This window comes from Sphaerodactylus townsendi, linkage group LG03, assembly GCF_021028975.2.
Source record: "Sphaerodactylus townsendi isolate TG3544 linkage group LG03, MPM_Stown_v2.3, whole genome shotgun sequence".
In the NCBI taxonomy this organism is placed as follows: domain Eukaryota; kingdom Metazoa; phylum Chordata; class Lepidosauria; order Squamata; family Sphaerodactylidae; genus Sphaerodactylus; species Sphaerodactylus townsendi.
The window spans coordinates 143,964,801-143,988,027 of NC_059427.1; the positions used below are offsets into that span (position 1 = coordinate 143,964,801).

At 49.7% G+C, this 23,227-nt stretch overlaps 1 protein-coding gene across 1 annotated transcript in view; it reads right to left on the minus strand.

The window, feature by feature from the left end:
- SLC25A23 (solute carrier family 25 member 23) overlaps positions 1-22,107 on the minus strand; it is a 67,748-nt gene extending 45,641 nt beyond the window's left edge. Inside the window, exon 1 of the mRNA XM_048490896.1 lies at positions 21,759-22,107. Coding sequence (XP_048346853.1) covers positions 21,759-21,914 — 156 coding nt within the window. The 5' untranslated portion in view covers positions 21,915-22,107. The remainder of the gene's footprint in view (positions 1-21,758) is intronic.
- Positions 22,108-23,227: the final 1,120 nt, after the last annotated feature.

A 23,227-nucleotide genomic window follows, 5' to 3' on the forward strand; every position in this document is an offset into this window, starting at 1 on the left:
ATACTTCCCAGCAGTAAAACACAGGTTAAGAGCACGCATCTCTAAACATCTACTGGGAACGTTTCTTTATTCAAAGATGACATCCATTTGTCTTATGTTGGAACACAGTGAAGCCTGAAGAGAACGCAAGATTGGACGTTGTGTCCTGTGTGAAGTTAAGCTGATTTTAAGACTTGATTTGCGGTTATAAAGCTTCATTTTTACTTCATTTTTAATTTATGTTGGCTACATAAACATACAATATATTGCCTTCTAGTATAATTTTATTTAAAAGGAAGATGCAGTTAAGATCTCTGGACAAAACCCAGCCAGGGGACATTGCCAGTCTCCTCCACAGACTGCGTGGCTTCTTCTCGATGCTAAGGAGGAGGTGGCTCGATGCACCATGCATCTCTTACTTTCTGTCATAATGCTGAAGGATATGCAGAGACGAGGGTTGCCAACTCTGGGTCAGAAAATTCCTGGGGATTAGAGGGGTGGAACCAAGGGGGCAGGCTTTAGGGAGGGTGGTTCATTTTGTTTTGTAAAAAAATTGCTTGTGATCTTCACCAGTGGCGTACCTAGGCAGTGGCATACCTAGTTTGATGCCACCCAGATCTGGAGGAGTATACCACTGCTGTTCTGAGTTATATCACCTACTGCACAGACACTCTTACTGTGGATAAGCGCATCCGGATTTACTCCAACCATAAACCCTGGATGACAAGGGAGGTTCAGCGACTTTTGCATGACAGGAATATTGCTTTCAGATCTGGTGATGAGGCAAAGTATAGTGTGGCGAGAGCCAGTCTCAAGAGAGGCATTCGACAAGCCAAGATGAGTTATAAGAGAAAAATTGAAGATTATTTTAATAATAACAACATGAGGCAGGTGTGGCAGGGGATTCAACAAATTACCAATCATAAACCAACCAATGACATCTCTGTAGATGGGGATTCTTCTTCTCTGGCAGAGGAGCTAAATCACTTTTTTGCCCGCTTTGAAACAGGTCTATCAGAAGGGGATGACATACAGCCACTAGGTGATTGCAGCTCACACCTCACTGTGGAGGAACATGAGGTGAGGCAAGTTTTGAGGGCTGTGAATCCAAGGAAGGCTGCTGGACCGGATGGTATTCCCGGTCGGGTGTTAAAGGAATGCGCTAACCAACTGGCTGGTGTTTTTACTGGGATCTTTAATCGATCTTTATCCCAGTCCACCATTCCATCTTGTTTGAAAGCTTCCACCATTGTTCCACTACCAAAGAGATTTCCTGCTGACAATCTTCAGGATTATAGACCAGTGGCACTCACCCCCATCATCATGAAGTGTTTTGAAAAACTGGTCCATAGGCATATTAGTTCTTGCCTTCCAGATACATTTGATAAACATCAGTTCGCATATCGGACTAATAGATCTACGGAGGATGCCATTGCCATTAGCCTCCACACAGCTTTGACGCATCTGGAACAGCAGGGGAATTATGTGCGAATGCTCTTTGCGGACTTTAGTTCCGCATTTAATACAATCTCGCCACAAAGACTGGTGACAAAACTTGTGGACCTTGGACTCTCACATTCAATCTGTTTGTGGATTAGGGACTTCTTGTCTGGACGTTCCCAGAGGGTTAGACTGGGAAATCGGGTTTCCTCAGTTCTTACTCTAAATATGGGAACGCCACAGGGCTGTGTGTTGAGTCCTTTACTGTTCACCCTTCATACATATGATTGTACTCCTGTCTATCATAGTAACACCATTATCAAATTTGCTGATGACACAACGGTGGTGGGGCTCATCTCTGGAGGGGATGAGTCTGCCTATCGGAATGAAGTGGACCGACTGCTCTCATGGTGCAGGGAAAATAACCTGGTTCTTAACACTAACAAGACAAAGGAGCTCATAGTGGACTATAGAAGGAATAGCTCAGAAATTCAGCCCTTGACTATAAATGGAGATCAAGTGGAGCGGGTGGCTAGTTTTAAATTTCTGGGCGTTATGATTAAAGAGGACTTGACCTGGGGCGTACAGACTGCCGCGGTGGTTAAGAAAGCCCAGCAAAGACTGTACTATCTGAGACTTTTAAGGAAGCAGCAACTGGATGGAAAACTCCTGGTGTCCTTTTACCGCTGTGCTATAGAGAGTGTCCTAACCTACTGCATCTGTGTATGGTTCTCCAGTTGCACAGTGGCGAATAGGAAGGCGCTCCAAAGGGTGATCACCACTGCACAAAGGATTATCGGCTGCCCTCTCCCCTCCTTGGAAGAAATCTATAATGCCCGAAGCCTAAATAAAGCCCAAAATATTCTGAGGGACCCGTCTCATCCAGCACACTCTCTTTTTAAACTGCTACCATCTGGCAGACGATACAGGGCCCTCAGAACTAGGACAAAGAGGTTTAGAGACAGCTTCTACTCTAGAGCTGTGGCTATGCTAAACTCCGCTGCTTCATATTGATGTATTTGGGGCTGTGTAGGGATGGGTGGAGGATGATGATGTATGAGTCTGAAATTGTGTGCATCGAGGAATGCTGCTGTAAATTTCGTTGTGCGTGCACAATGACAATAAAATGCTTATGCTTATGCTTATGCTTATGCCTCTCCCCATGGGTGGAGCAGCCCAGCCTCAGCACTCACCCTTCTAGGACAGCCCCAGCAGCCCAAGTTCACCGGAGGCAGAGCTCCCCATCCTTCTGCTCTGCCTCTGGTGGCTTGTGGGCCAAAGTGGGCGGGGCTTAGAAATCAGGCGCCCCCACGTGACAAAAATTTTTTGCGCCTTGGGCAACTGCCCATTTTGCCCAATGGGCAGTACGCCACTGATCTTCACTATCCCTATTGGGGCCATTACTTCAGCTGCAGTTTCCTTTCATTTCAGTGGGAACAGCTTTCCCACCAGTGACTCCCCTATCCTACAGCAGGGTGAGATTCTCAGAGTTTGCATAGAGGGCCTCCCTCCCTACTATTAGGCACACAGGAGAAAGCCTGTCGTGAGCCAGCCCCTGGGTACTTACCAGGACACAGAGGACTCTGAGACAGGTCCTGATAACATGTGCAGACAGAGTTGGCTGCTCCTGAGGAAGACCAGGCAGCAGAGCCAACTCCCAGGCCTTCCCTGCCTGATGACGTGAGGGTGGAGGAGCCTGCAGATCCTCCTAGGGAACCCAGTAATGAGTCAGCTGAGCACAGGAGGCAGAAGTAGAGGCAGCTGCTGAAGAAGCAAAGGAGGAGCTCTCGTATTGCAGCAAGATAAGGGAAGATAGAAATGGTTGCATCAGATGAGGATTAACTCCTTGCAGAATCCCAGCCCCTGGAACAAGGCTCTCTATATAAGCCTTGCTGTGAGCTCGCTTCTGCCTGGATGCGTAACCTGTTGCTGCTGTGTGCCTGGTTTTTCATTGATTCCCAACCTGCTTCTCAGTTCTCCTGTGCCTTGTGCCAGATACCCTGTGAAGCAAGGTATTAGGAAGGGTGTTTTCTAAAGTTGATTCTGCACACCATATTTATAACATGGCAATCATTAAAAATTAACTCATTTTCCCAACAATTGCAATTTGTTATAAATATGCAGTGTGGAATTACTCTCTGTATCCTGCTCCATTCCAAGGCAGAGCAAGGACCTGAACAATGTTCATTTCAGATTTAGAAAGGAAAACAGTTTGGTCTGTCCCCCTTTCCCCGAACCCAAGATTCAAACATTGAAAATGGAGTATTTGCTTTCAGTTCTGGCACCTACTTCTGTGTACTGGTCCAGCAGGAAAAACTGCCCTGCCTGCCTGCCTGCCTGAACTCTCTTGCTGTTCAGATGTATGAAGGCTGAACACAGTCACACGAAGTCAACTTTAGAAAAGAAATGAACTTTATTGAATTGTGTCGCCCTGACTACAGGGTGCTGGAATTGAGGGTTCTTGCCCTCAGTCCCAGTATATATGGAGTATTTGAACGGGCGGTCGTAGCTGCGATTGGTCCTTTTTCCCACCGCCGGGAACTGGTGGATTCTGGGAAACGTAGTCCTGACACATACTCTCAGCCAACTCTGGCTCAAATGTTGTGAGGATAAAACAGAGGAGAGCTATGTGGGCTGCTTTGGGTTCCCTCTGGGCAGAAAGGTGGGATATAAATAAAATAAATAAATGCGGAGATCAGTTTTAATTCCCGGAGATCTCCAGCCTCCCACAGGAGGTGAGCAGTCCAAGCAAGCACCTGTATGGCTAAAGATGCTGCCGTACCAGTATCGCTAACATTCAGTACATTATTAAACAATTAGAATATAAGCTTTTATACTGTGTTGGACTTTACAACGTAAACAATGTGCACACAGGCTTATTACTGTGTGATGATTTACACAAATCTCCAGGAACCCAGACTCAGAGTTGGCAGCACTAACAAAACTCCAGTTGAGGGAACGACGTGTCGTGCGAAACGCCCCAGATCAGCAGAGTCGCTCTCTCCCTCCGAGGCCCCAAAGAAGCGGAAACTTTATCAAGATAAGCCTGGAATAAGAGAAACTGAAATCCGAGGCCCTGGGAGCACGCCAAAAGGGGCCAGAACTGGCGAAGTCCGTTCGGGTCCAAGTACAGGAGGAAATTTCATGCAGATTGGCCCTCCTTCAGAGCGAAGGAAGCAGAGAGTGCTGGGGGAAACAGCAGGCGCTGAGACCTCTTTTTCTCCTCTGCTACCTCCAGCGTTGCCAATCACCTAAAGTTGCTAACATCCAGGTGGGGCCTGGAGATTTTCCAGAATTACAACTGCTGTCTGGTCTAGGAAGAATAGTTGGATTTATATCCCCCCTTTCTCTCTTGTAAGGAGACTCAAAGGGGCTGACAAACGTCTTTCCATTCCCCCCACCCCCACAACAAACACCCTGTGTGGGTCTGAGAGAGCTCCGAAGAACTTTGACTTGGCCAAGGTCACCCAGCTGGCGTGCGTTGGAGTGCACAAGCTAATCTAGTTTGCCAGATAAGCCTCCACAGCTCAAGTGGCAGAGCAGGGGATCAAACCCAGTTCTCCAGATTAAGGAGATCAGACTCCCCAGTGAAAATGGCTGCTTTATGGGGAGGATTTCATTATATTAAATCCCACTGAGGTTCCCTCCCCTCTCCAAACACCACCCTAAAATCTCCAGGAATTTCCCACCCCAGAGTTGGTAACCCTACCAATCCCCACCAACGCCCCCTACCTACCACATCACTGACTAGATGCAGGCTGTTAACCTGAGGCTGTTAACCTGAGAGGTATTTGCTTCCCCTCCCAGAGAAAACGGCGATGGACCTGTGGCATCCGTGGCACTGCCATTTGTGGTGGGGTGGGAGTGGCTTTGCACAGATATTTTTATTTTGCATCGCTTCATTTATAAACCTGCCCATTCTCCCCAGTGGAAGGCTGCCGTCTGAAGGTGGCCAGAATGACTCCTGATCTCCAGATGACAGAGACTGATTCTTCGGGGGGAAAATAGCTGTATTGGAGGGTGGATTCTCTGCGCTACACCCCAGGGAAGGCGCGTTCTCCCTCCCTCCCTCCCTCCCCAAACCCCACCCCTGCTCAGAACCTCCCGCCCCAAACTCTGCCCCTCAAATGTCCAGGAATTTCCCATGCAGGTGTCGGCAACCCAAGCAATTTGTGAAACTGGAACGTCCATTTTAAAAGCCTAACTTTACGCAGTTAGTCAAGGTCCCTGCGATCCACCCTCAGAGTTCTGACGATGCAGGCCCAAGTGGGTCTCAATTTAGTTCTATGAATCGGGAACAGCACCCAGGAGTCTTTACCACCACCACCACCACCCTCTGCCGGCTCTTTCCAGTTTGGCCGCAGGAGAGTGCCCGGAAACATTTGCGGAATGCTCTTGTGATCGGCGAGAGCAGGAATGGGAGACGGACTGGCCCAAGAAATGTAAACACTGGAGGATGAAAATAGATTCTTGGATTTGAACAATCTGCTAGAATTGCCAGACGGAAGAATCTGAAAGTTGCATTCCAGCTCAAACCAGGGAGGTGCTGCCATCTCTGCGATAGACGCGTGAGTGATGGGCACCCAAGCCCGTCAAATGGGTCATGAATCAGTACGGCCCGGTGGCTACATCACAGCTCAGGAACCCAGAGTTCCTACTGTGCCCCGAAGCATATTGGCTCAACGGCTCTCTCTCAGCCTTTTCTACCTCGCAGGGGTGTGGAGGGGAAAACAGGAACAGGAGGGCTACACATACCACACCAGTATTCCCCATTACTATGTATGGGTATGAAAATTGGACAACGAAGAAAGCTGTCTCGTTTGAAACACAGTGTTGGAAGAGTTTTTTAAGGATACTGCAAATCACCAAAAAGACAAATCAGTGGGTTCCAGGTCAAATCAAGACTGAACTGTCCCTAAAAACTAAATTGAGGCTATTGTACTTTGGTCACATGAGGAGGAGGAGGAGGAGAGTAGCAGTAGTAGTTTGGATTTATATCCCCCACCTTTCTCTCCGGTAAGGAGACCCAAAGGGGCTGACAATCTCCTTTCCCTTCCTCCCCCCACAACAAACACCCCGTGACGTGGGTGGGGCTGAGAGAGCTTGGAAAAACTGTGACAAGCCCAAGGTCACCCAGCTGGCGTGTGTTGGCGTGCACAGGCTAATCTAATTCACCAGATAAGCCTCCACAGCTCAAGTGGCAGAGTGGGGAATCAAACCCAGGTCTCCAGATTAAGGTACACCTGCTCTTAACCACTACACCACTGCTGCAACAAACAATAATGTAGCAGGGAAAGGACCCAACGTGAGATAGCCTGGCTCAATCGAGGAAGCCACGGTCCTCAGTTTGCAAGACCTGAGCAAAGCTGCTTCACAACCTTGCAGGACATTAATTGAGTCGGCATCAGTCAGAGGCAATTTGACAGCTCATAACACACACATACTTTTGAGGAAGGATGTGGAGGCAAATGGGGGACAAGATGTGCTCTCCTGAGCTACTGGATCAAACAGGTAGGATCCAGCATAAGACCAGCCCTGTCACTATGTCGCAGGTTCCCTTATGCTGCAACCGAGACTCACCTCCTCCACAGCAGCAGTGATACCTGCAAACGGGACAAAGGGCTGGCTCTGGTCTTGGCCAGATGGGCGCTCTGCCCAGTGAGATCACGACCCTGCGGGATTTGTCTCAATCCCACAGAGCCTATAAAACAGAGCTGTTTCACCAGGCCTCGAGCTGAAGGCAGCGGTTGTTTGGGTCATCTTGTTGCCTTTCTTCCCCTTATTTTCTTTGTTTTCCCCTCCTCTCCTCCCCCTTCGCTCGCCTACTTTTGGCAAACATATGATATGGGAGTTAAACTCCCATTATTTAAACACCCATTATTTTATTTAAGTCTTATTTAAACTGTTCCACCCGGGTCTGTTTATGCACCATCGTGGGGTTTTTTGATTGTGGATTGTTTTACTGTGTTTTAAACTGTATTGTATTTGTATGAACACGGCAAAGGAAGAGGGGATACAACTAAATAAATGAAGGAATGTATGTCATGACATGGGGCAGTTGCGAAGGCCCTCAGTGGCCCTCACTGCCTTCAGAAGGCCCTCACTGCCATTATGTTAGGTCTCGAACCTTAAGCCCATAAACGGACTCTGTAGTATTGATCAGCAGCGTTTAATGATGAGGCATCGAAGCACCAAAGTTTGGCAAAGCCAGTTCTGACAAACCTGGCTTTTGCCGTCCCCTTTATCCCCCTGCAAGTCCCCCCTCCCGCATTCCCAAGAAATTGTGAAAAACAGTCTCCAGTGCTGAGGCGCCTCAAGGTCGGCAGCAGATAGTAACAGAGAGCCACCTGGCTTCCTGGCCCCCACAGATGGCGGATACAACTCTGTTTCTCATGGGACCAGAGTGTCAGGGGAAAGTCCAGTTATCTACAGAGTGTGTGAAGCCGCAAAGATCAAGAAAGAAATGCCCCAGATGGCAGTGGTAACATATAGCAGGTTGGTTGCATATATCTTTTAGCACCATTGGTTTTAGCATTAAGCAGTTTCAATGAGGTAGGGGTACATCTCAATCACAAACCCTCTTCATGAGTGGTTAAACTGGTAGAACTTCCTTCTTGCACCTTAGGATACTCTGTCAGTATGTCAAGAACTAACCTAATGTAGTGGCTAGGAGAGCCTAGTGTAGTGGTGAAGAGAGGTGGGCTCTACTATGGTGGACTGGGTTTGTTTCCCTACTCCTCCCCTGAGCACATGAGCACTGGACTCAAGAACCGGGTTCAATTCCTCATTCCTCCACATGAGCGATGGACTCAAATTTGGTTCACCAGGTTTGTTTCCCCTCCCCTGGAACATGGAGCCTGCTAGGTGACCTTGAGTCACAGTTCTCTCAGTCCTACCAACCTTACAGGGTGTCTTTTATGTGGACAGGAAGGGAATGCAGTTGTAAATTGTTTTGAAACTCCTTAAGGTAGAAGAAGAAGAGTTTGGATTTATATAACCCCCTTTCTCTCCTATAAGGAGACTCAAAGGGGCTGACAATCTCCTTGCTCTTGCTCCCTCACAACAAATACCCTGTGAGGTAGGTGGGACTGAGAGAGCTCCGAGAAGCTGTGACTCACCCAAGGTCACCCAGCTGGCGTGTGTGGGAGTGCACAGGCTAACCTGAATTCCCCAGATAAGCCTCCACAGCTCAGGCGGCAGAGCGGGGAATCAAACCCGGTTCCTCCAGATTAGATACACGAGCTCTTAACCTCCTACTCCACTGCTGCTAGTGCATCTCAATCACATAGATACAAACCCTCTTTGTGAGAGGTAGAGAGGGAAAGAGCCAGCATGGGGTGATGGTTAACAGCAGCAAAAACAAATTTGGAGAATCAGGATCCTCCACATGAAGCCTGCTGGGTGACCCTGGACCAGCAACAGTTCTCTCAGAACTCTCTCAGCCCCACCAACCTCACAAAGTCCCTGCTGCGGAGAGAGGAAGGGAAGGTGATTGTAAGTTGCGTTCAGACTCCTTAAAGGTGGAGAAAAGTGGGTATAAAAATCAACCTGTGGAGTTCTGACTAGGGTTGCCAGGTACATTATTGTGTTGATATCAAGAAGGCCTAGGCCCAATAAAATCCCTACCAGCAAGCAGGATAGTGTGCTGGGAAGGGGACCCAAAATCTGATTTTTAAATTTTATTATTATTTACATTTTTACCCCACTCATCCCCAAAGGGCTCTAGGCGGCAATACAGAAACATAAACGCCCCCCTCCCCCCCGCAATTAAAACAGCAATAAAATCCCACATCGTATAAAGAAATAAATACAATTACAGAAGTAGCCTTAAAATAAACAAGATGATAACTTAAACCCCCTTTTAATCCCCGGGAGGCCAATAAAAAGGATATTAGCCCAAATGGCCTCCAGGAAAAGCCCGCTGGAATAGCTCCATCTTACAGGCTCTGCAGAAAGCACTCAAATCTCTCAGGGCCCTGGTCTAATTTATTTTTATCCACCCTGAAGGACAGGCTCTTCTATTCAGCTACAGCCTCTTCCCAAGGAAGCCGGCCTCAGGCTCAAGAAGAAGATTCAGTTTTCCTTCGTGCCCCAAGTCCTAGTTACAATTTGTGGAGAAAAGGAGGCCAGCAGAGAATAATATAGCCTGAGAGGGAGAGTTAAAAAGATGAAGATTTGGACATATATCCCCCCCCCTTCTCTCCTGTAAGGAAACTCAAAGGGGCTGACAATCTCCTTTCCCTTCCCCACCCCTCACAACAAACACCCTGTGAGGTAGGTGGGGCTGAGAGAGCTCCAAAGAACTATGACTAGCCCAAGGTCACCCAGCTGGCGTGTGTTGGAGTGCACAAGCTAATCTACTTCACCAGATAAGCCTCCACAGCTCAAGTGGCAGAGCGGGGAATCCAACCTGGTTTTCCAGATTAGGGTGCACCTGCTCTTAACCACAACACCATGCTGGCTAAACCTGTTAACTGAGAATCTCATAAAATGGCAGTTTTCAGAGTGTTACCCAGGTCGCTCACAGGAAAGGGAACTATCACAGTGAGCACAAACGGGCTCCAAGAGAGATCTCTGGATCCTTGTTGTATTTTGCAGTGATGAAGAGGAAGTCTACAACATTGCTCCATTTATTCTTACCACACTCATCACTGTAAAACAGTCTGGCCTCATAATTTGATTTCCAAATATAGACTGCAGTTTCTTGAATGTTTGGTCCCACAGAATAAAAGAATCCTAGGGAATTTGTTGCACAGGCATACACACCTCTGGCTGAGAATATGCTTTCTGCTACAAGGGAACCTCCACATTCAGAGGCAGTCAACCTTTGAATCCCAGTGCAGGAGGCAACATTAGGGCATTGGCCTCTATAACCTGTTGTTGGCCCTCCAGAGGAACTGGTTGGCCACTGTGTGAGACAGGATGCTGGACTAGGTGGACCCTCACTGGTCTGATTCAACAGGGCTCTTGCTTCCTGGAACAGGAAGCAAAGAGTGGGTGTAAATGGGAAGTTCTCACAATGGAGAGATGTCGGGAGTGGTGTCCCCCAAGGATCCGTTTTGGGACCAATGCTCTTTAACCTATTCATAAATGACCTGGAAGTAGGGGTGGGTAGCGTGGTGGCCAAGTTTGCAGATGATGCCAAATTATGTAGGGTGGTGAGAACCACAAAGGATTGCGAAGAGCTCCAAGCGGACCTTGATAAATTAGGTGAGTGGGCTAAGAAATGGCAAATGCAGTTCAATGTAGCAAAATGTAAAGTGATGCACATAGGGGCAAAAAATCCAAACTTCACACACACGCTACAGGGGTCAGTGCTATCAGTCACAGACCAGGAAAGGGATTTGGGCGTCTTAGTTTATAGTTCCATGGGAATGTCAACTCAATGCATGGCAGCTGTGAAAAAGGCAAACTCTATGCTGGGGATCATTAGAAAAGGAATTGATAATAAAACTGCAAAGATTGTCATGCCCTTATATAAAGCAGTGGTGCGACCGCACTTGGAGTCCTGTGTTCAGTTCTGGTCGCCACATCTCAAAAAGGATATCGAAGAGATAGAAAAAGTGCAGAGAAGGGCAACGAGGATGATTGAGGGACTGGAGCACCTTCTTTATGAGGAGAGGCTGCAGCGTTTGGGACTCTTTAGTTTGGAGAGGAGACGGCTGAGGGGGGATATGATTGAAGTCCATAAAATTATGCATGGGGTAGAAAATGTTGACAGAGAGAATTTTTTCTCTCTTTCCCACAATACTAGAACCAGGGGGCATCCATTGAAAATGCTGGGGGGAAGAATTAGGACTAATAAAAGGAAACACTTCTTCACGCAACGTGTGATGGGTGTTTGGAATATGCTGCCACAGGAGGTGGTGATGGCCACTAACCTGGATAGCTTTAAAAGGGGCTTGGACAGATTTATGGAGGAGAAGTCGATTTATGGCTACCAATCTTGATCCTCTTTGATCTGAGATTGCAAATGCCTTAGCAGACCAGGTGCTCAGGAGCAGCAGCAGCAGCAGGCCATTGCTTTCACATCCTACATGTGAGCTCCCAAAGGCACCTGGTAGGCCACTGCGAGTAGCAGAGAGCTGGACTAGATGGACTTTGGTTTGATCTAGCTGGCATGTTCTTATGTTCTTATGGTGTTCTTATCAGGGTCAGGCCTTGGTCTGTGGGCCTTGTTGATGGTCCTCCAGAAGAACTGATTAGCCACCATATGAGATGAGGTCTCAGATTCTATGCCCTAATGCTGCCCCTCCAGAGGAACTGGTTGGCCACTGTGTGAGATGGGATGCTTGACTAGATGGACCTCACTGGTCTGATCCAGCAGGACTAGACTACATGGACCTCACTGGTCTGATCCAGCAGGACCTCAGTGGTCTGATCCAGCAGAACTAGATCTGATCCAGCAGGACTACATGGACCTCACTGGTCTGATCCAGCAGGATCTTCTGAGGTTCTTATCATGGAAAGGCCTTGGCCTCTATGCCCTGATGTTGGCCCTCAAGGAGAACTGGGTGGCCGCTGTATGAGGCAGGATGGTAGAGCAGATGGACTCTACCAGACTGATCCAGCAGGGCTCTTCCTATGTTCTTTTCAGGGGGAGGTGTCAGCCTCTATGCCCTGTTGCTGGACCTACACAGGAACTGGTTGACCACTTTGTACAATGGGATGCTGGACTAGATGGACTTCCCTTCATCTGATCCAGCTGGGCTCTTCTGAGGTTCTTAACGGGGATGGCCTCAGCCTCTTTGTTCTGTTGTTAAACCTCCAGAGGAGCTGGTTGGCCACTGGGAGAGACAGGGGCACTGGACTAGATGGACCTTCACTGGTCTGATCCAGCAGGGCTCTTCTGATATTCTTTTCAGGGAAAGGCTTCAGCCTCTATGTCCTGCTGTTGGTCCTCCAGGGGAGCTGGTTGGCTGCTGAGAGGCAGGACGCTGAACTAGATGGACTCTCGCAGGGCTCTTCTGATGTTCTTACACTGTTAGTACAGCATGAGATGCTTCTGACAAATCATCTGAAGAGACAAGAGCACCTTTGCGTTCTGGGGCCACCGTTTAGGGCCATAGGAAAACACGTCACGGAAGATGCTTTCAGAGGCCAAGTGGAGGCTGTTCGTCCCCCTTCCGACACTACAACCAACAGGGACCCACAATCAAATGTACAGTGGTATCCCATGGGTTGGCTCCATCCCATGTGCCACTCCGCCTACCTCCATGTTTAAGTAGGACACTTTGAGCTCCAGGCAACCCCCTGCCTCATGTGTCAATCAGGTCAAGTCATTCCCTTCTGCATACACAACGGAAACAAATGGCATCTCTGTGGGTGACGTGGTCCGCATGCAGGTGAGGCCAGAGATGCTTCTGCTCCCAGTCACCTGAGGGGGGTGGTTCTTCTCCCTTCAGGAGGGGCTGCTATTCAAAGCACAAGAGGGCCCTTCTGCTTCTGCCCGCTGGGACACCGGGCAGAGTGAGAAAGCCACTGAGGACAGGTTAAAAATACCTCCAGGAATGATGAGCCAGCCCTCTATTTATAATACTCTACCGTTTATTTGGGTGCTTTCTACCCTGAGAACAGAGCCTTTGTCCGGCCAATTTAGACATTAACAACCACCTGGTTAGTTACGTGAGAGGAGTCCACCCCCCTCCCGTTGGGTGGGGTGAATTTCAAGTAGGTACAAGAAGAGAGATTCACCATGCGATCAAGTTCTGCTCTTGGACGCACAAACCTTTCATGAGAGCGCTTGGGTGTATATGAAGAAGAAGAGTTTGGATTTATATCCCCACTTGCTCTCCTGTAAGGAGATTCAAAGGGGCTTATAATCTCCTTTCCCTTCCCCCCTCACAACAAACACCCTGTGAGGTAGGTGGGGCTGAGAGAGCTCCAAAGAACTGTGGCTAGCCCAGGGTCACCCAGCTGGCATGTACTGGAGTGCACAAGCCAATCTGGTTCACCAGATAAGCCTCCATGGCTCAAGTGGCAGAGCTGGGAAATCAAACCTGGTTCTCCAGATCAGAATGCACCTGCTTTTAACCTCTGAACCACGCTGGCTCTCGTACACCACGCTGGGAGGTTTTTGCTTCCCGTGGCTGCCATTTTGAGGTTGCACACGCCACACGATGTCAGAATTCCAGAAGTGCCCACGAACTCAAAAAAGACTGGGTTTTGCCCATGGAAAAGTCAGTGAAAGAGCTTAGCCCAAGAGAGGTTTTGGGGTTCACCTGTTCTAAGTTCTCTGCCCATGGAAACTCTTTTCACCAGGTCAGGACAGGGTCTTCAGTGGCCAGGGGAAGGAGACACACCGCCCAATCGTATGCAGGCTTGCTCAGAAGTGAGGTTTACTCCTGAGTAACAGCACATCAGGTTGCATGTTTGAAAATTTCTCAGGAAGCGAGTCAAGTTCCCTACTTCTGCCCAGGAGCCTCTCAAGGCCTCATCCCTCCTAGGGTCCATATGTGCCCAGGGTAGCTGGAAAGACAGCGACACCTAACAATCCCTTGCTTTTGTGCTTGCTTTGTTTATTTATTTTTGATTTCGAATACCTTTAATGGCATATAAATAGTTTAAGATTAACACTGCAAGATAACAACAGCCTTTACAACTTCTGACGAGTTAGAATAACACCATTTAAAAATTTAGCCACCGCTTCCAACAGCGCGTAGTTGTGGCTGTTTAAAAGATATGTAACCTTCTGTTTATCTGTAGTGCCTTCACTTCCATGCAAAAAGGGGATTATGTGCTTCTTCCTACCTATCTCATAAAAAGGACAATCCAACAGCATGTGAGATACTGTTTCCACAGCACCCAGGCCACACGGGCAGTTCCTTTCTTTATGTGGGATTCCAAGGTGGCCTCCAAGGCTCAAAAAAGAGCCTTGGATTAATATCCCACCCGTCCCAACAATGTCAGACTCAGGGCTGCACACAGACATTTTATAAACATTTACGAATACACGGAATTTAGAGATTACTAGTAACGGTTCCTCTCCCTCCCTCCCTCGCCCGACAGCACTTGGACCCTTATCAGAGGGACAACCTGGGAGGAGCTGAATGGAACGCTTTTGCTATTAGGGAACAGAGGCGTCCCTCCCATTGGGCAAAGTGGGCAGTTGCCCAGGGCGGCCCCTTGTGGTGGGCACCAAAAATGCAGGTTCGTTTGTGGGATTTTTTGTATTTTCAGTGTTTTTCCGTTTTTGGCCTGCAGAGGGCGCAGATTTTAGGCTAGCTAGCAGCACCAAAAATTCAGGGATTTTTCAGGAGACTCTCCTGATGATATCACCCAGGTTTGGTGAGGTTTAGTTTAGGAAGTCCAAAGTTATGGACTCCCAAAGGGAGTGCCCCCATCCCCCATTGTTTCCAATGGGAGCTAATAGGAGATGGGGGCTACACCTTTGAGGGTCCATAACTTTGGCCCCCCTGAACCAAACTTCACCAAATCTGGGTGTTATCATCAGTAGGGTCTCACAAAGATACTCTGAGATTTTGGTGCTGCTATCTTAATAATTGCACCCCTGACAGCAGGCACCCCTTGACAGAAGGCATTTCCCCAGATTTTCCTTTTTAATCCACCCCCTTCCTGCAAATGCTTGTTTTCTTTCTTTCTTTTATTCTCTCAATGCCTAATAAAGGTTGTTGTTGTTGTTGTTGTTGTTGTTATTATTATTATTATTAAATCCACCCTCTTCGGCATGGATTTAAATGGAGAATCTGAGGTCCCCAGTTTAAACATTGAAAGTGATGCCGTTTCAGGGTGGGGGATCATACACCCCAAAACAGCATCACTCTAAATGTTGTTTAAACTGAGGACCCCAGATTCTCCCTTTAAGGTGGATTTAAAAGGAGAATCTGGGCTCCCTAGTTTAAACACCACTGAAAATGATGCTGTTTGGGGGTGGATTCCAGCATCACTTGTTTAAACTAGGGAGCCCAGATTCTCCTTTTAAATCCACCTTAAATAACATAATAATCCCCAGTTTAAATAACATTGAAAGTGATGCTGTTTCCCCCAATTGGGGGGACTGGATACAGCACCATAAAATGTTTTCATAGCAGAAATAAAACATTTTGAAAGCATTTTGAAAATGTTTTCAAAAAATATTTCTGCTGTGTGGCATGGCTTATTGCTGTGCTCAGATTCATGAGTTGGGGCATGTTCTATAATGTGATGGTGACTTTGAAACGACCTGGTGGAAAAAATCATTGCTTGGTCACAGTGAGAGAGGGTGGCCGCCCTTGGGGGAGGGCATCAAACTCAGGTTTTGCCCAGGGCTCCAGTTTGCCTAGGTATGCCACTGTTAGGGAAGGAATGCCCAGCAGGGGGGTTGAGGCTGCAGCTTAGCGGGCGACGGTTAGATGCAGCAAAGAACAAAGTGTAGCTGTTCATTTACTCTGCTGCAATAAATCAATTTCAGTGAACCTGACACTGGTGATTGGAAGGAGATCAATGTCACAATGGAGCCCCCTCCCCCCCCCACACCCCGGGTCAGGCTTAAGAAGCAGAATGCAGAATGGTTTGGGAAGGAGGGGAAAGAGAAGCACGTCAAGTGCACGGATCAACGACACCATCAAATAATGCACGTGGTGCTTGGGGGGCTCCAAAAACATTTTAGAAGATCACCGAATGCGAACATTGCCACAGCTTCCAAGCAGCCGGTTGGCTGGCATTTCTCTCGCCCGAAGCAGCACTTTCCCCAGTTCATCATGTCTACACAACTGCGCCTTTCCGCACAAACCCACAGCCAAAGAGTTGGTGCAGGCGACAGTCCAGGCTGAGTAAGCAGTAAAAAGGGAGGCTTCAAGCACACCAAAGGCAACATTGGCAGCAGCAGCTCCTCCGTTTCTAAGAGGCCTCGAGTTCTGCTTTCTGCAGTCAAGTCACAGCCCATTTACGGTGGGCCCTGATGGAGCGTTCAAGGCAAGAGACACTCAGAGATGGTTTGCCATTGTCTGCCACCACGTAGTGATCCTTGGTGGTCTCCCATCCATGGACTAACCAGGGCTGACCCTGCTTAGCTTCCAAGATTTGACAAGGTAAGGCTAGCCTGGGCCATCCAGCTCAAGGCAAGAGACGTTCAGGGCCATTGCCTGCCTCTGCGTACCAGCCCTGGACTTTCTGGGTGGTCTCCCATCCAAGTACTCATCAGGGTCCACCCTGCTTAGCTGCTGAGATCAGGACAGCCTGCACTATTTAGCACTATAATAGTACACGATGCCATAATAGCACATTGCCAGGTGCTACTGGTATTAGTGCAGGGGTCTGCAACCTGCGGCTCTCCAGATGTTCATGGACTGCAGTTCCCAATTGGCCATGCTGGCAGGAGCTGATGGGAATTGTAGTCCATGAACATCTGGAGAGCCGCAGGTTGCAGACCCCTGTATTAGTAGTAGCAAACTGCAACCTTGCATACCAAACGGTACCAAATGCCAGCATGTTTCTGTGCCTTTAGGGAGAGTAAAGAAGGGCCGATCCCTTCTGCCCACGACAGGGGATACGTCGAACAGGAACACTTATCCATCACATGTTCCTTGATCCTTGCTGAGTCCTGGGAGGGGAGGGGCAGCAGAAGGTAAAACATCTGCCAGAAACATCTGCATGAAGCAAACCTGCTCATGTAGGAATAGTTCTGGGCACAGCAATTGAAGATGAACATTGACAAGTTGGAACGGGTCTAGATCAGGGCAACCAAAATGGTCAAAGGTCTGGAATCCGAGGAGAGACTTAGGGAGCTGAGGATGTTTAGTTTGGTGAAGGGAAGGTTAAGAGGTGACATGACAGCCATGTTTAGATAGTTGAAGGGATGCCATGTTGGGGAGGGAGCAAGCTTGTTTTCTGCTGCTCCAGAGACTGGGACCAGGAGCAATGCGTTCAAGGTGAAGGAAAAGAGATTCCACCTAAACATCAGGAAAAACTTCCTGACGGTCAGGGATGGTCGACAGTGGAATGTGCTACCTAGGAGGGTGGTGCAGTCTCCTTCTTTGGAGGTTTTTAAACTGAGGCCATCTGTCAGGAGTGCTTTGACTGTGTGTTCCTGCATTGCAGGAGGTTGGACTTGATGGCCCTTGGGGTCTCTTCCAACTCTATGATTCCATGATTCTGTGATCTGCCTTGCAGAATACAAGAGCCCGGCTGTAGAACTCTGAAGCAAGCGCACCTTCGGGAGAATCCACAAAGCAGAAGGTAAAGCTGAAGAGCTGGAACACAACTTCTCTCCGCATCCTTTGCAGCTCTGGAAAGCATCTCGGGCACTAAAATATTCTACCCCCTTTCTAATAGCTGAAGCCTGGTCAAATGGACTGTTGGCTAATAACGGCTAGACAAATGGAGCTTCCTGGAAATGGTGCGGTAACAAGACACCCCCACCACAATAAAGCTGAGCGAATGGCTGGTCTGTATCCCACAGAGAACCGACTACAAGCAACACGATCTTCACACCACAGCCGGAAAACATGTGCTTTCTACCCTTCTATCTTTTTAAAGTTCTGCAGCAGGCACTCTGACCTAGATGGCCCAGACGACCCCAAACTCCTCAGAACTGAGAAGCCAAAGCAGTGGCGGAGCTACAAGGGGCTGGGGGGTGCGCCGTGCACTGGTTGCATGCCTGGGGGTGCAGAAAAATCGCCCCAGACCCCTCCCCCTTTCCCCCCATGGTGCCCCCCACCCCCCTTCCCACACTTACCTTAGTTCCTTTCCTTTTCCTAGAACTTGTTCAGGATGCAAAAAGGCCTGTTCACAGTAAAAACGGCCTGAGGAACTACAGTTCCCAGGAGACCTTGGGGCTCAGTGCCCTGAGCCCTTCGGGGGAGGGCGGTATACAAATGTAAATAATAATAATAATAATAATAATAATAATAATAATAATAATAATAATAATAATAATAATAATAATCAGCCTGAAAAAGTTATAGGAAAAGGAAAGGAAGTGTGGGAAGGGCGGTGCTGCGGGGCCCGGAAAATATAGACTGCGCACCAGGCGCAATTTGGCCCAGCTACGCCTTTGAGCCAAAGCCGTGTTAGCTCTGCTTAGTACTTGAGTTGCTACGCCACGGAAAGCAATGGCGACCCATCTCTGAACGTCTCTTGACTTTTGGGGGTTGGCCGTAATTTGGCGGTGACTTACCAGCAGTTTCCACTCTCAATACAACACGCTGCCAGTCCCAGCATGCTTGAAAGCTTGTGTGGGTTTTTTAATCAATTGGATCGGTCCTAATTACACAAACGTCATTGTTGTTTTGCCTGGTTGACCAAAAGTTTTAATAAACTTTGCCTGCCCTATTTATTATTCCTCTTTTAGGCTAGGAAAACTGAAGTCCAGAAAACAGTAAACTTTTCCAACCTACCCTCGGCAAGCTCCCAGCGCCCATTCTAGAACGGAAAGAAATATTTGGAAACGTTGCCAAGATTAAATCATGACCTTGAGTTGCGACCTCAGTGAGCTATGAATTGAGGCCTTTACAGCAGAATCCACTAAGACGCCCGTGCAAGATTAACTGAGAAAAAGGGGATCGAATACGCCTTGAATTTCTTTTTTTGGCCAAGAGTTTCCCTGACAACCGATCCCGGCTGGTTTTCAGTTCAGTATTTCAAACAATGAACATGAGCTGCAAAAATCACAGCTTGGCTTTGGTCCAGGCGTTGTGGAACAGAACTGTACTGTTACCTGCTCCAAGATAAATATCCCTGCCTCTCTGTCTCTGCAATTGCGATCCCCCCGGGGGCTCTGTCATCTGCAGATCTGAGAAGCATAGTTCAGGGCCACTTTTCCAACAGGCTGGCAATAGATTTCTCACACCAGGGTGTTGTGGGTTTTCTGGGTTGTCTGGCCGTGTTCCAGTAGCATTTTCTCCTGACGTTTCACCTGCATCTGTGGCCGGCATCTTCAAAGGATCCTCTGAAGATGCCAGCCACAGATGTAGGTGAAACATCAGGACAGAATGCTATTGGAACACAGCTATACAACCTGGAAACCCACAAAACCCTAGTGATTCCGGCTGTGAAAGCCTTCGACAAAATAGATTTCTCACACCCTCTTAGAGGCAGCTCAGACAAATCCATAACTCATCAAAGGCAACACAAGTCATTACTTCCATGCAGGAACAAGTTGTTTCAGATTCATCACCAAAGAGGATACATATCACAAGACGACAAACTTCAAAGCAAAATTGTGACCCTTGTAGCCTTTCAGCAGAGGAAAACTCACAGTGCAAAGAGAACGCAGGGTGTGGTAGACGAGAGAAGTGGACCCTTTGCACATTTATTAAGACACTGACTGAGATTACCACTGACAAGCTGGAATGGGTCCAGAGGGCAACCAAAATGGTCAAAGGTGTGGAATCCAAGTCGTACGAGGAGAGGCTTCGGGGGCTGGGGATGTTTAGTCTGGAGAAGAGAAGGTGAAGAGGTGACATGATAGCCACGTTTAGATATTTGAAGGGGTGTCATGTTGGTGAGGGAGCAAGCTTGTTTTCTGCTGCTCCAGAGACTGGGACCAGGAATAACGGGTTCAAGGTGAAGGAAGAGAGATTCCACCTAAACATCAGGAAAAACTTCCTGACAGTCAGGGCTGCTTGGCAGTGAAATGCACTACCTTGGAGTGTGGTGGAGTCTCCTTCTTGGGAGGTTTTGAAATAGAGGCTGGATGGCCATCTGTCAGGAGATCTTTGATTGTGTGTTCCTGCAGGGCAGGGGGTTGGACTTGATGGCCCTTGGGGGTCTCTTCCAACTCTATGAGTCTATGATTCTATGATCTCACCACAGAGTGGCTCCAATTCCTCTTCCCTGCATAAAGATCCTTCCATAATGCCACCTACATATTACCTGCCCCATTCCCTTCTTATAAATCAGTATCGTCAGCTGTGAAACACTTAAAAAATAACTGCGCAACGCATTTGGCGTCGTCCTAATGCAGTTTGAATAAAACTGCAGAGACTGTAAATGGTCCAGAAGAGCATGGCTGTACGACAGACACACATCGAAGGCAACTGAAGTCACAACTAGGCCTCACTTTGCCGCCCTCTTCTTCACTGTAAGAAGCCTCAAGACGACTTACAAACTTCTACCCATGAGTCTGTAGAGTGCTTATCCGTGCCTCGGGAACACCACTGACATGTTCACGGCCTTGACTGCAGCCTGATGTTGCCAAGAGCCAACAGTCTTAGGACAGAGCGATCTGGGGGTTGACATCATCTGTGTCCTCAAACTTGTTCTCCCGTTTTTCACAAACATGCCCCGAAGTCACAGAAGAGCAGTTCTACTTTCCACAAACCCACGGCTCTTTGTGGCCACCCTGTGCGTGCGTACGGCACATTTTAGGGAGCAAGCTTCTTTTCTGCGGCTCCAGAGACGAGGACCAGGAGTGATGGGTTCAAGCGGAAGGAAAAGAGATTCCACCTAAACATCAGGAAACACTTCCTGACTGGAAGGGCCGTTGTACTACCTCGAAGGGTGGTGGAGTCCCTTTCTTTGGAGGAGGCTGGATGGCCACCTGGCAGGAGTGCTTTGATGGTGTGTTCCTGCATTGCAGGGGGTTTGGACTGGATGGCCCTTCTTGGGGGTCTCTTCCCACTCTAGGATTCAGAGCCTCCACCTATTCTGGGGACTGACCCTCACGTGCAAGACGGATTCTAAATGCTCCCGCCTGCTTGTACGACACCCATTTCCAGGGATCCTTTCCTTTGCACCCATTTGCCAAGGGAGGGGAGGCCCGTGTCCCTTCAGCGTCAGGTGTAAGGAGGGAGTTTTGAGCTAGTTGCCCAAGGAATCCTGGCAACCCTTGTCTAAATTCTCTTCTTGGCACAGGGACCCTTTGCCAACGCGCCCCCCCCCCGCCCTCTGCCCACCCAACCCTCCACAGCTTTATCGCTCCCCAGCTAAGTGAGCACCTTTTAGCTCCTATGAAATTCACCAAGGTTACCAACCTCCAGATGGCGCCTGGAGATCCCCTGGAAAGGGACTGAAGCTGATCGGCAGGTGATGGAGAACCCAGCTGCTTTGGAAGGTGGGCTCCGTGGCCTGGGACCCAGCCGAGGGTCTCTGCGCATCCCCCAACTCCCCAGGAATGTCCCCACCTGGAGTTGGCAACCAGATGCCCCAGGGCTTTTTTTTAGCGGAGCAGCAAGTCTGCAGTGCCCTGTGCTTGATGCGCCCATGCCGGAAGAGTGGGGAGGGCCCGAGCAGCTCTCCCAAGCTCCAGGGTTGCCAATCCCAACGGGAGAGATTCCTGGAGGCTCGGGGGCGGGGTGCAGGAGCACACACGAAGCAGCCCCGTCCTCCCGGGGCCCCGACCCCGACCTCCCTGCCGGCCGGCCGGCCGCTGCGGGGGGCTCTGCGGGGGGCAGCCTGACCTGCTCGGCGTCGGAGGCGGCGTGCATGCCCAGGCGGGCCAGGCCCCGGCGCAGCTCGTGCGCGTCCACGCGGCCGTCCCGGTTGGCGTCCAGCTGCTCGAAGAGGGCGGCCCAGCGCTGGCGGCGATCCGGGTCCGCGCCCGGCCCGGCCCGCATGGCGCCCCCCGCCCGCCCGCCCGCTACAGCCCGCCCACGGGGGGCTCCGGCAGTGGCGCTGGCCGGACCAGGGGCCCCTCTCCGGGAAGGGAATCGCCGCCGCCGCCGCCGCCGCGCTCCGGCTCCTCCATGGCTGGGTCCCCGCCTGCAGCGCGCCGCCCTCCGGTTGCAAGCCGCGGCTGCCTGCCTGCCTGGCCCCGCCTCCCCCGGCCCCGGAGAGCTCAGCAGGAGGCGCGGGGGGGGGCAGCAAGACCGGGCGCAGTCAGAAGAAGAGTTTGCAATGGATGCCCCGCTGGAGGAGGAGGAGGAGGAGGAGGAGGAGGTTTCTACCCCCCCCGCCCCGCCCTTCTCTCCTGCAGGAGACTCAAAGGGGCTGACAATCCCCCCCCCCCTTACCCTCACAACAAGCAGCCGGTGAGTGAGGTGAGAGAGCTCCGAAGAGCCGTGACTAGCCCAAGGGCACCCAGCTGGCGTGTGTGGGAGCGCCCAGGCTAATCTGAATTCCCCAGAGAAGCCTCCGCAGCTCAGGCGGCAGAGCGGGGAGTCAAACCCGGCTCTCCAGGTTAGAGTGCCCCTGCTCTTCAGCACGTCGCCACTGCTGGCTCTCTCGAGGAGATTCAAGGTGGCTTGCAAACTGCGTTCCCTTCCTCTCCCCGCAGCAGACCTCTTGGGGCTGAGAGAGTTCAAAGAGGACTGTAAGCAGCCCGAGGTCACCCAGCAGGAATGTAGGAGTGGGGAAAGCAAATCCAGCTCACCAGATTAAGAGTCCGCCATACATTTGGAGGAGTGGGGAATCTCTGGAGTCCACTGCCCTGAAGCACTACACCATGCGCCAGTGTATTCTGTGTATTGATATGACTGCAAATATTTATTTGCTTCATTTGTACCCCAGTTTTTCCCCCTGTGGGAACCCACAGTGGCCTACAACATCCCCCCTTCTCCCTTTTATCCTCATCACAGCCTTGTGTTAGGCCTCGAACCGTGAAGCAATAAACAGACTTTGTTTGGGTTGTGGTGGGTTTTCCAGGCTGCGTGGCCATGGTCTGGTGGAACTTGTTCCTAGGGTTTCACCTGCATCTGTGGCTGGCATCTTCACAGGTGTATCCCAGAGGGAAGTCTATTACACACTGTGTAACAGTGGATACAGTGTGTAACAGACTTCCCTCTGTGATACACCTCTGAAGATGCCAGCCACAGATGCAGGCGAAACTTTAGGAACAAGATCCACCAGACCACGGCCACGCAGCCTGGAAAACCCACCACAACCAGTTGAATCCGGCCGTGAAAGCCTTCGACAAGACTTTGTATTGTTG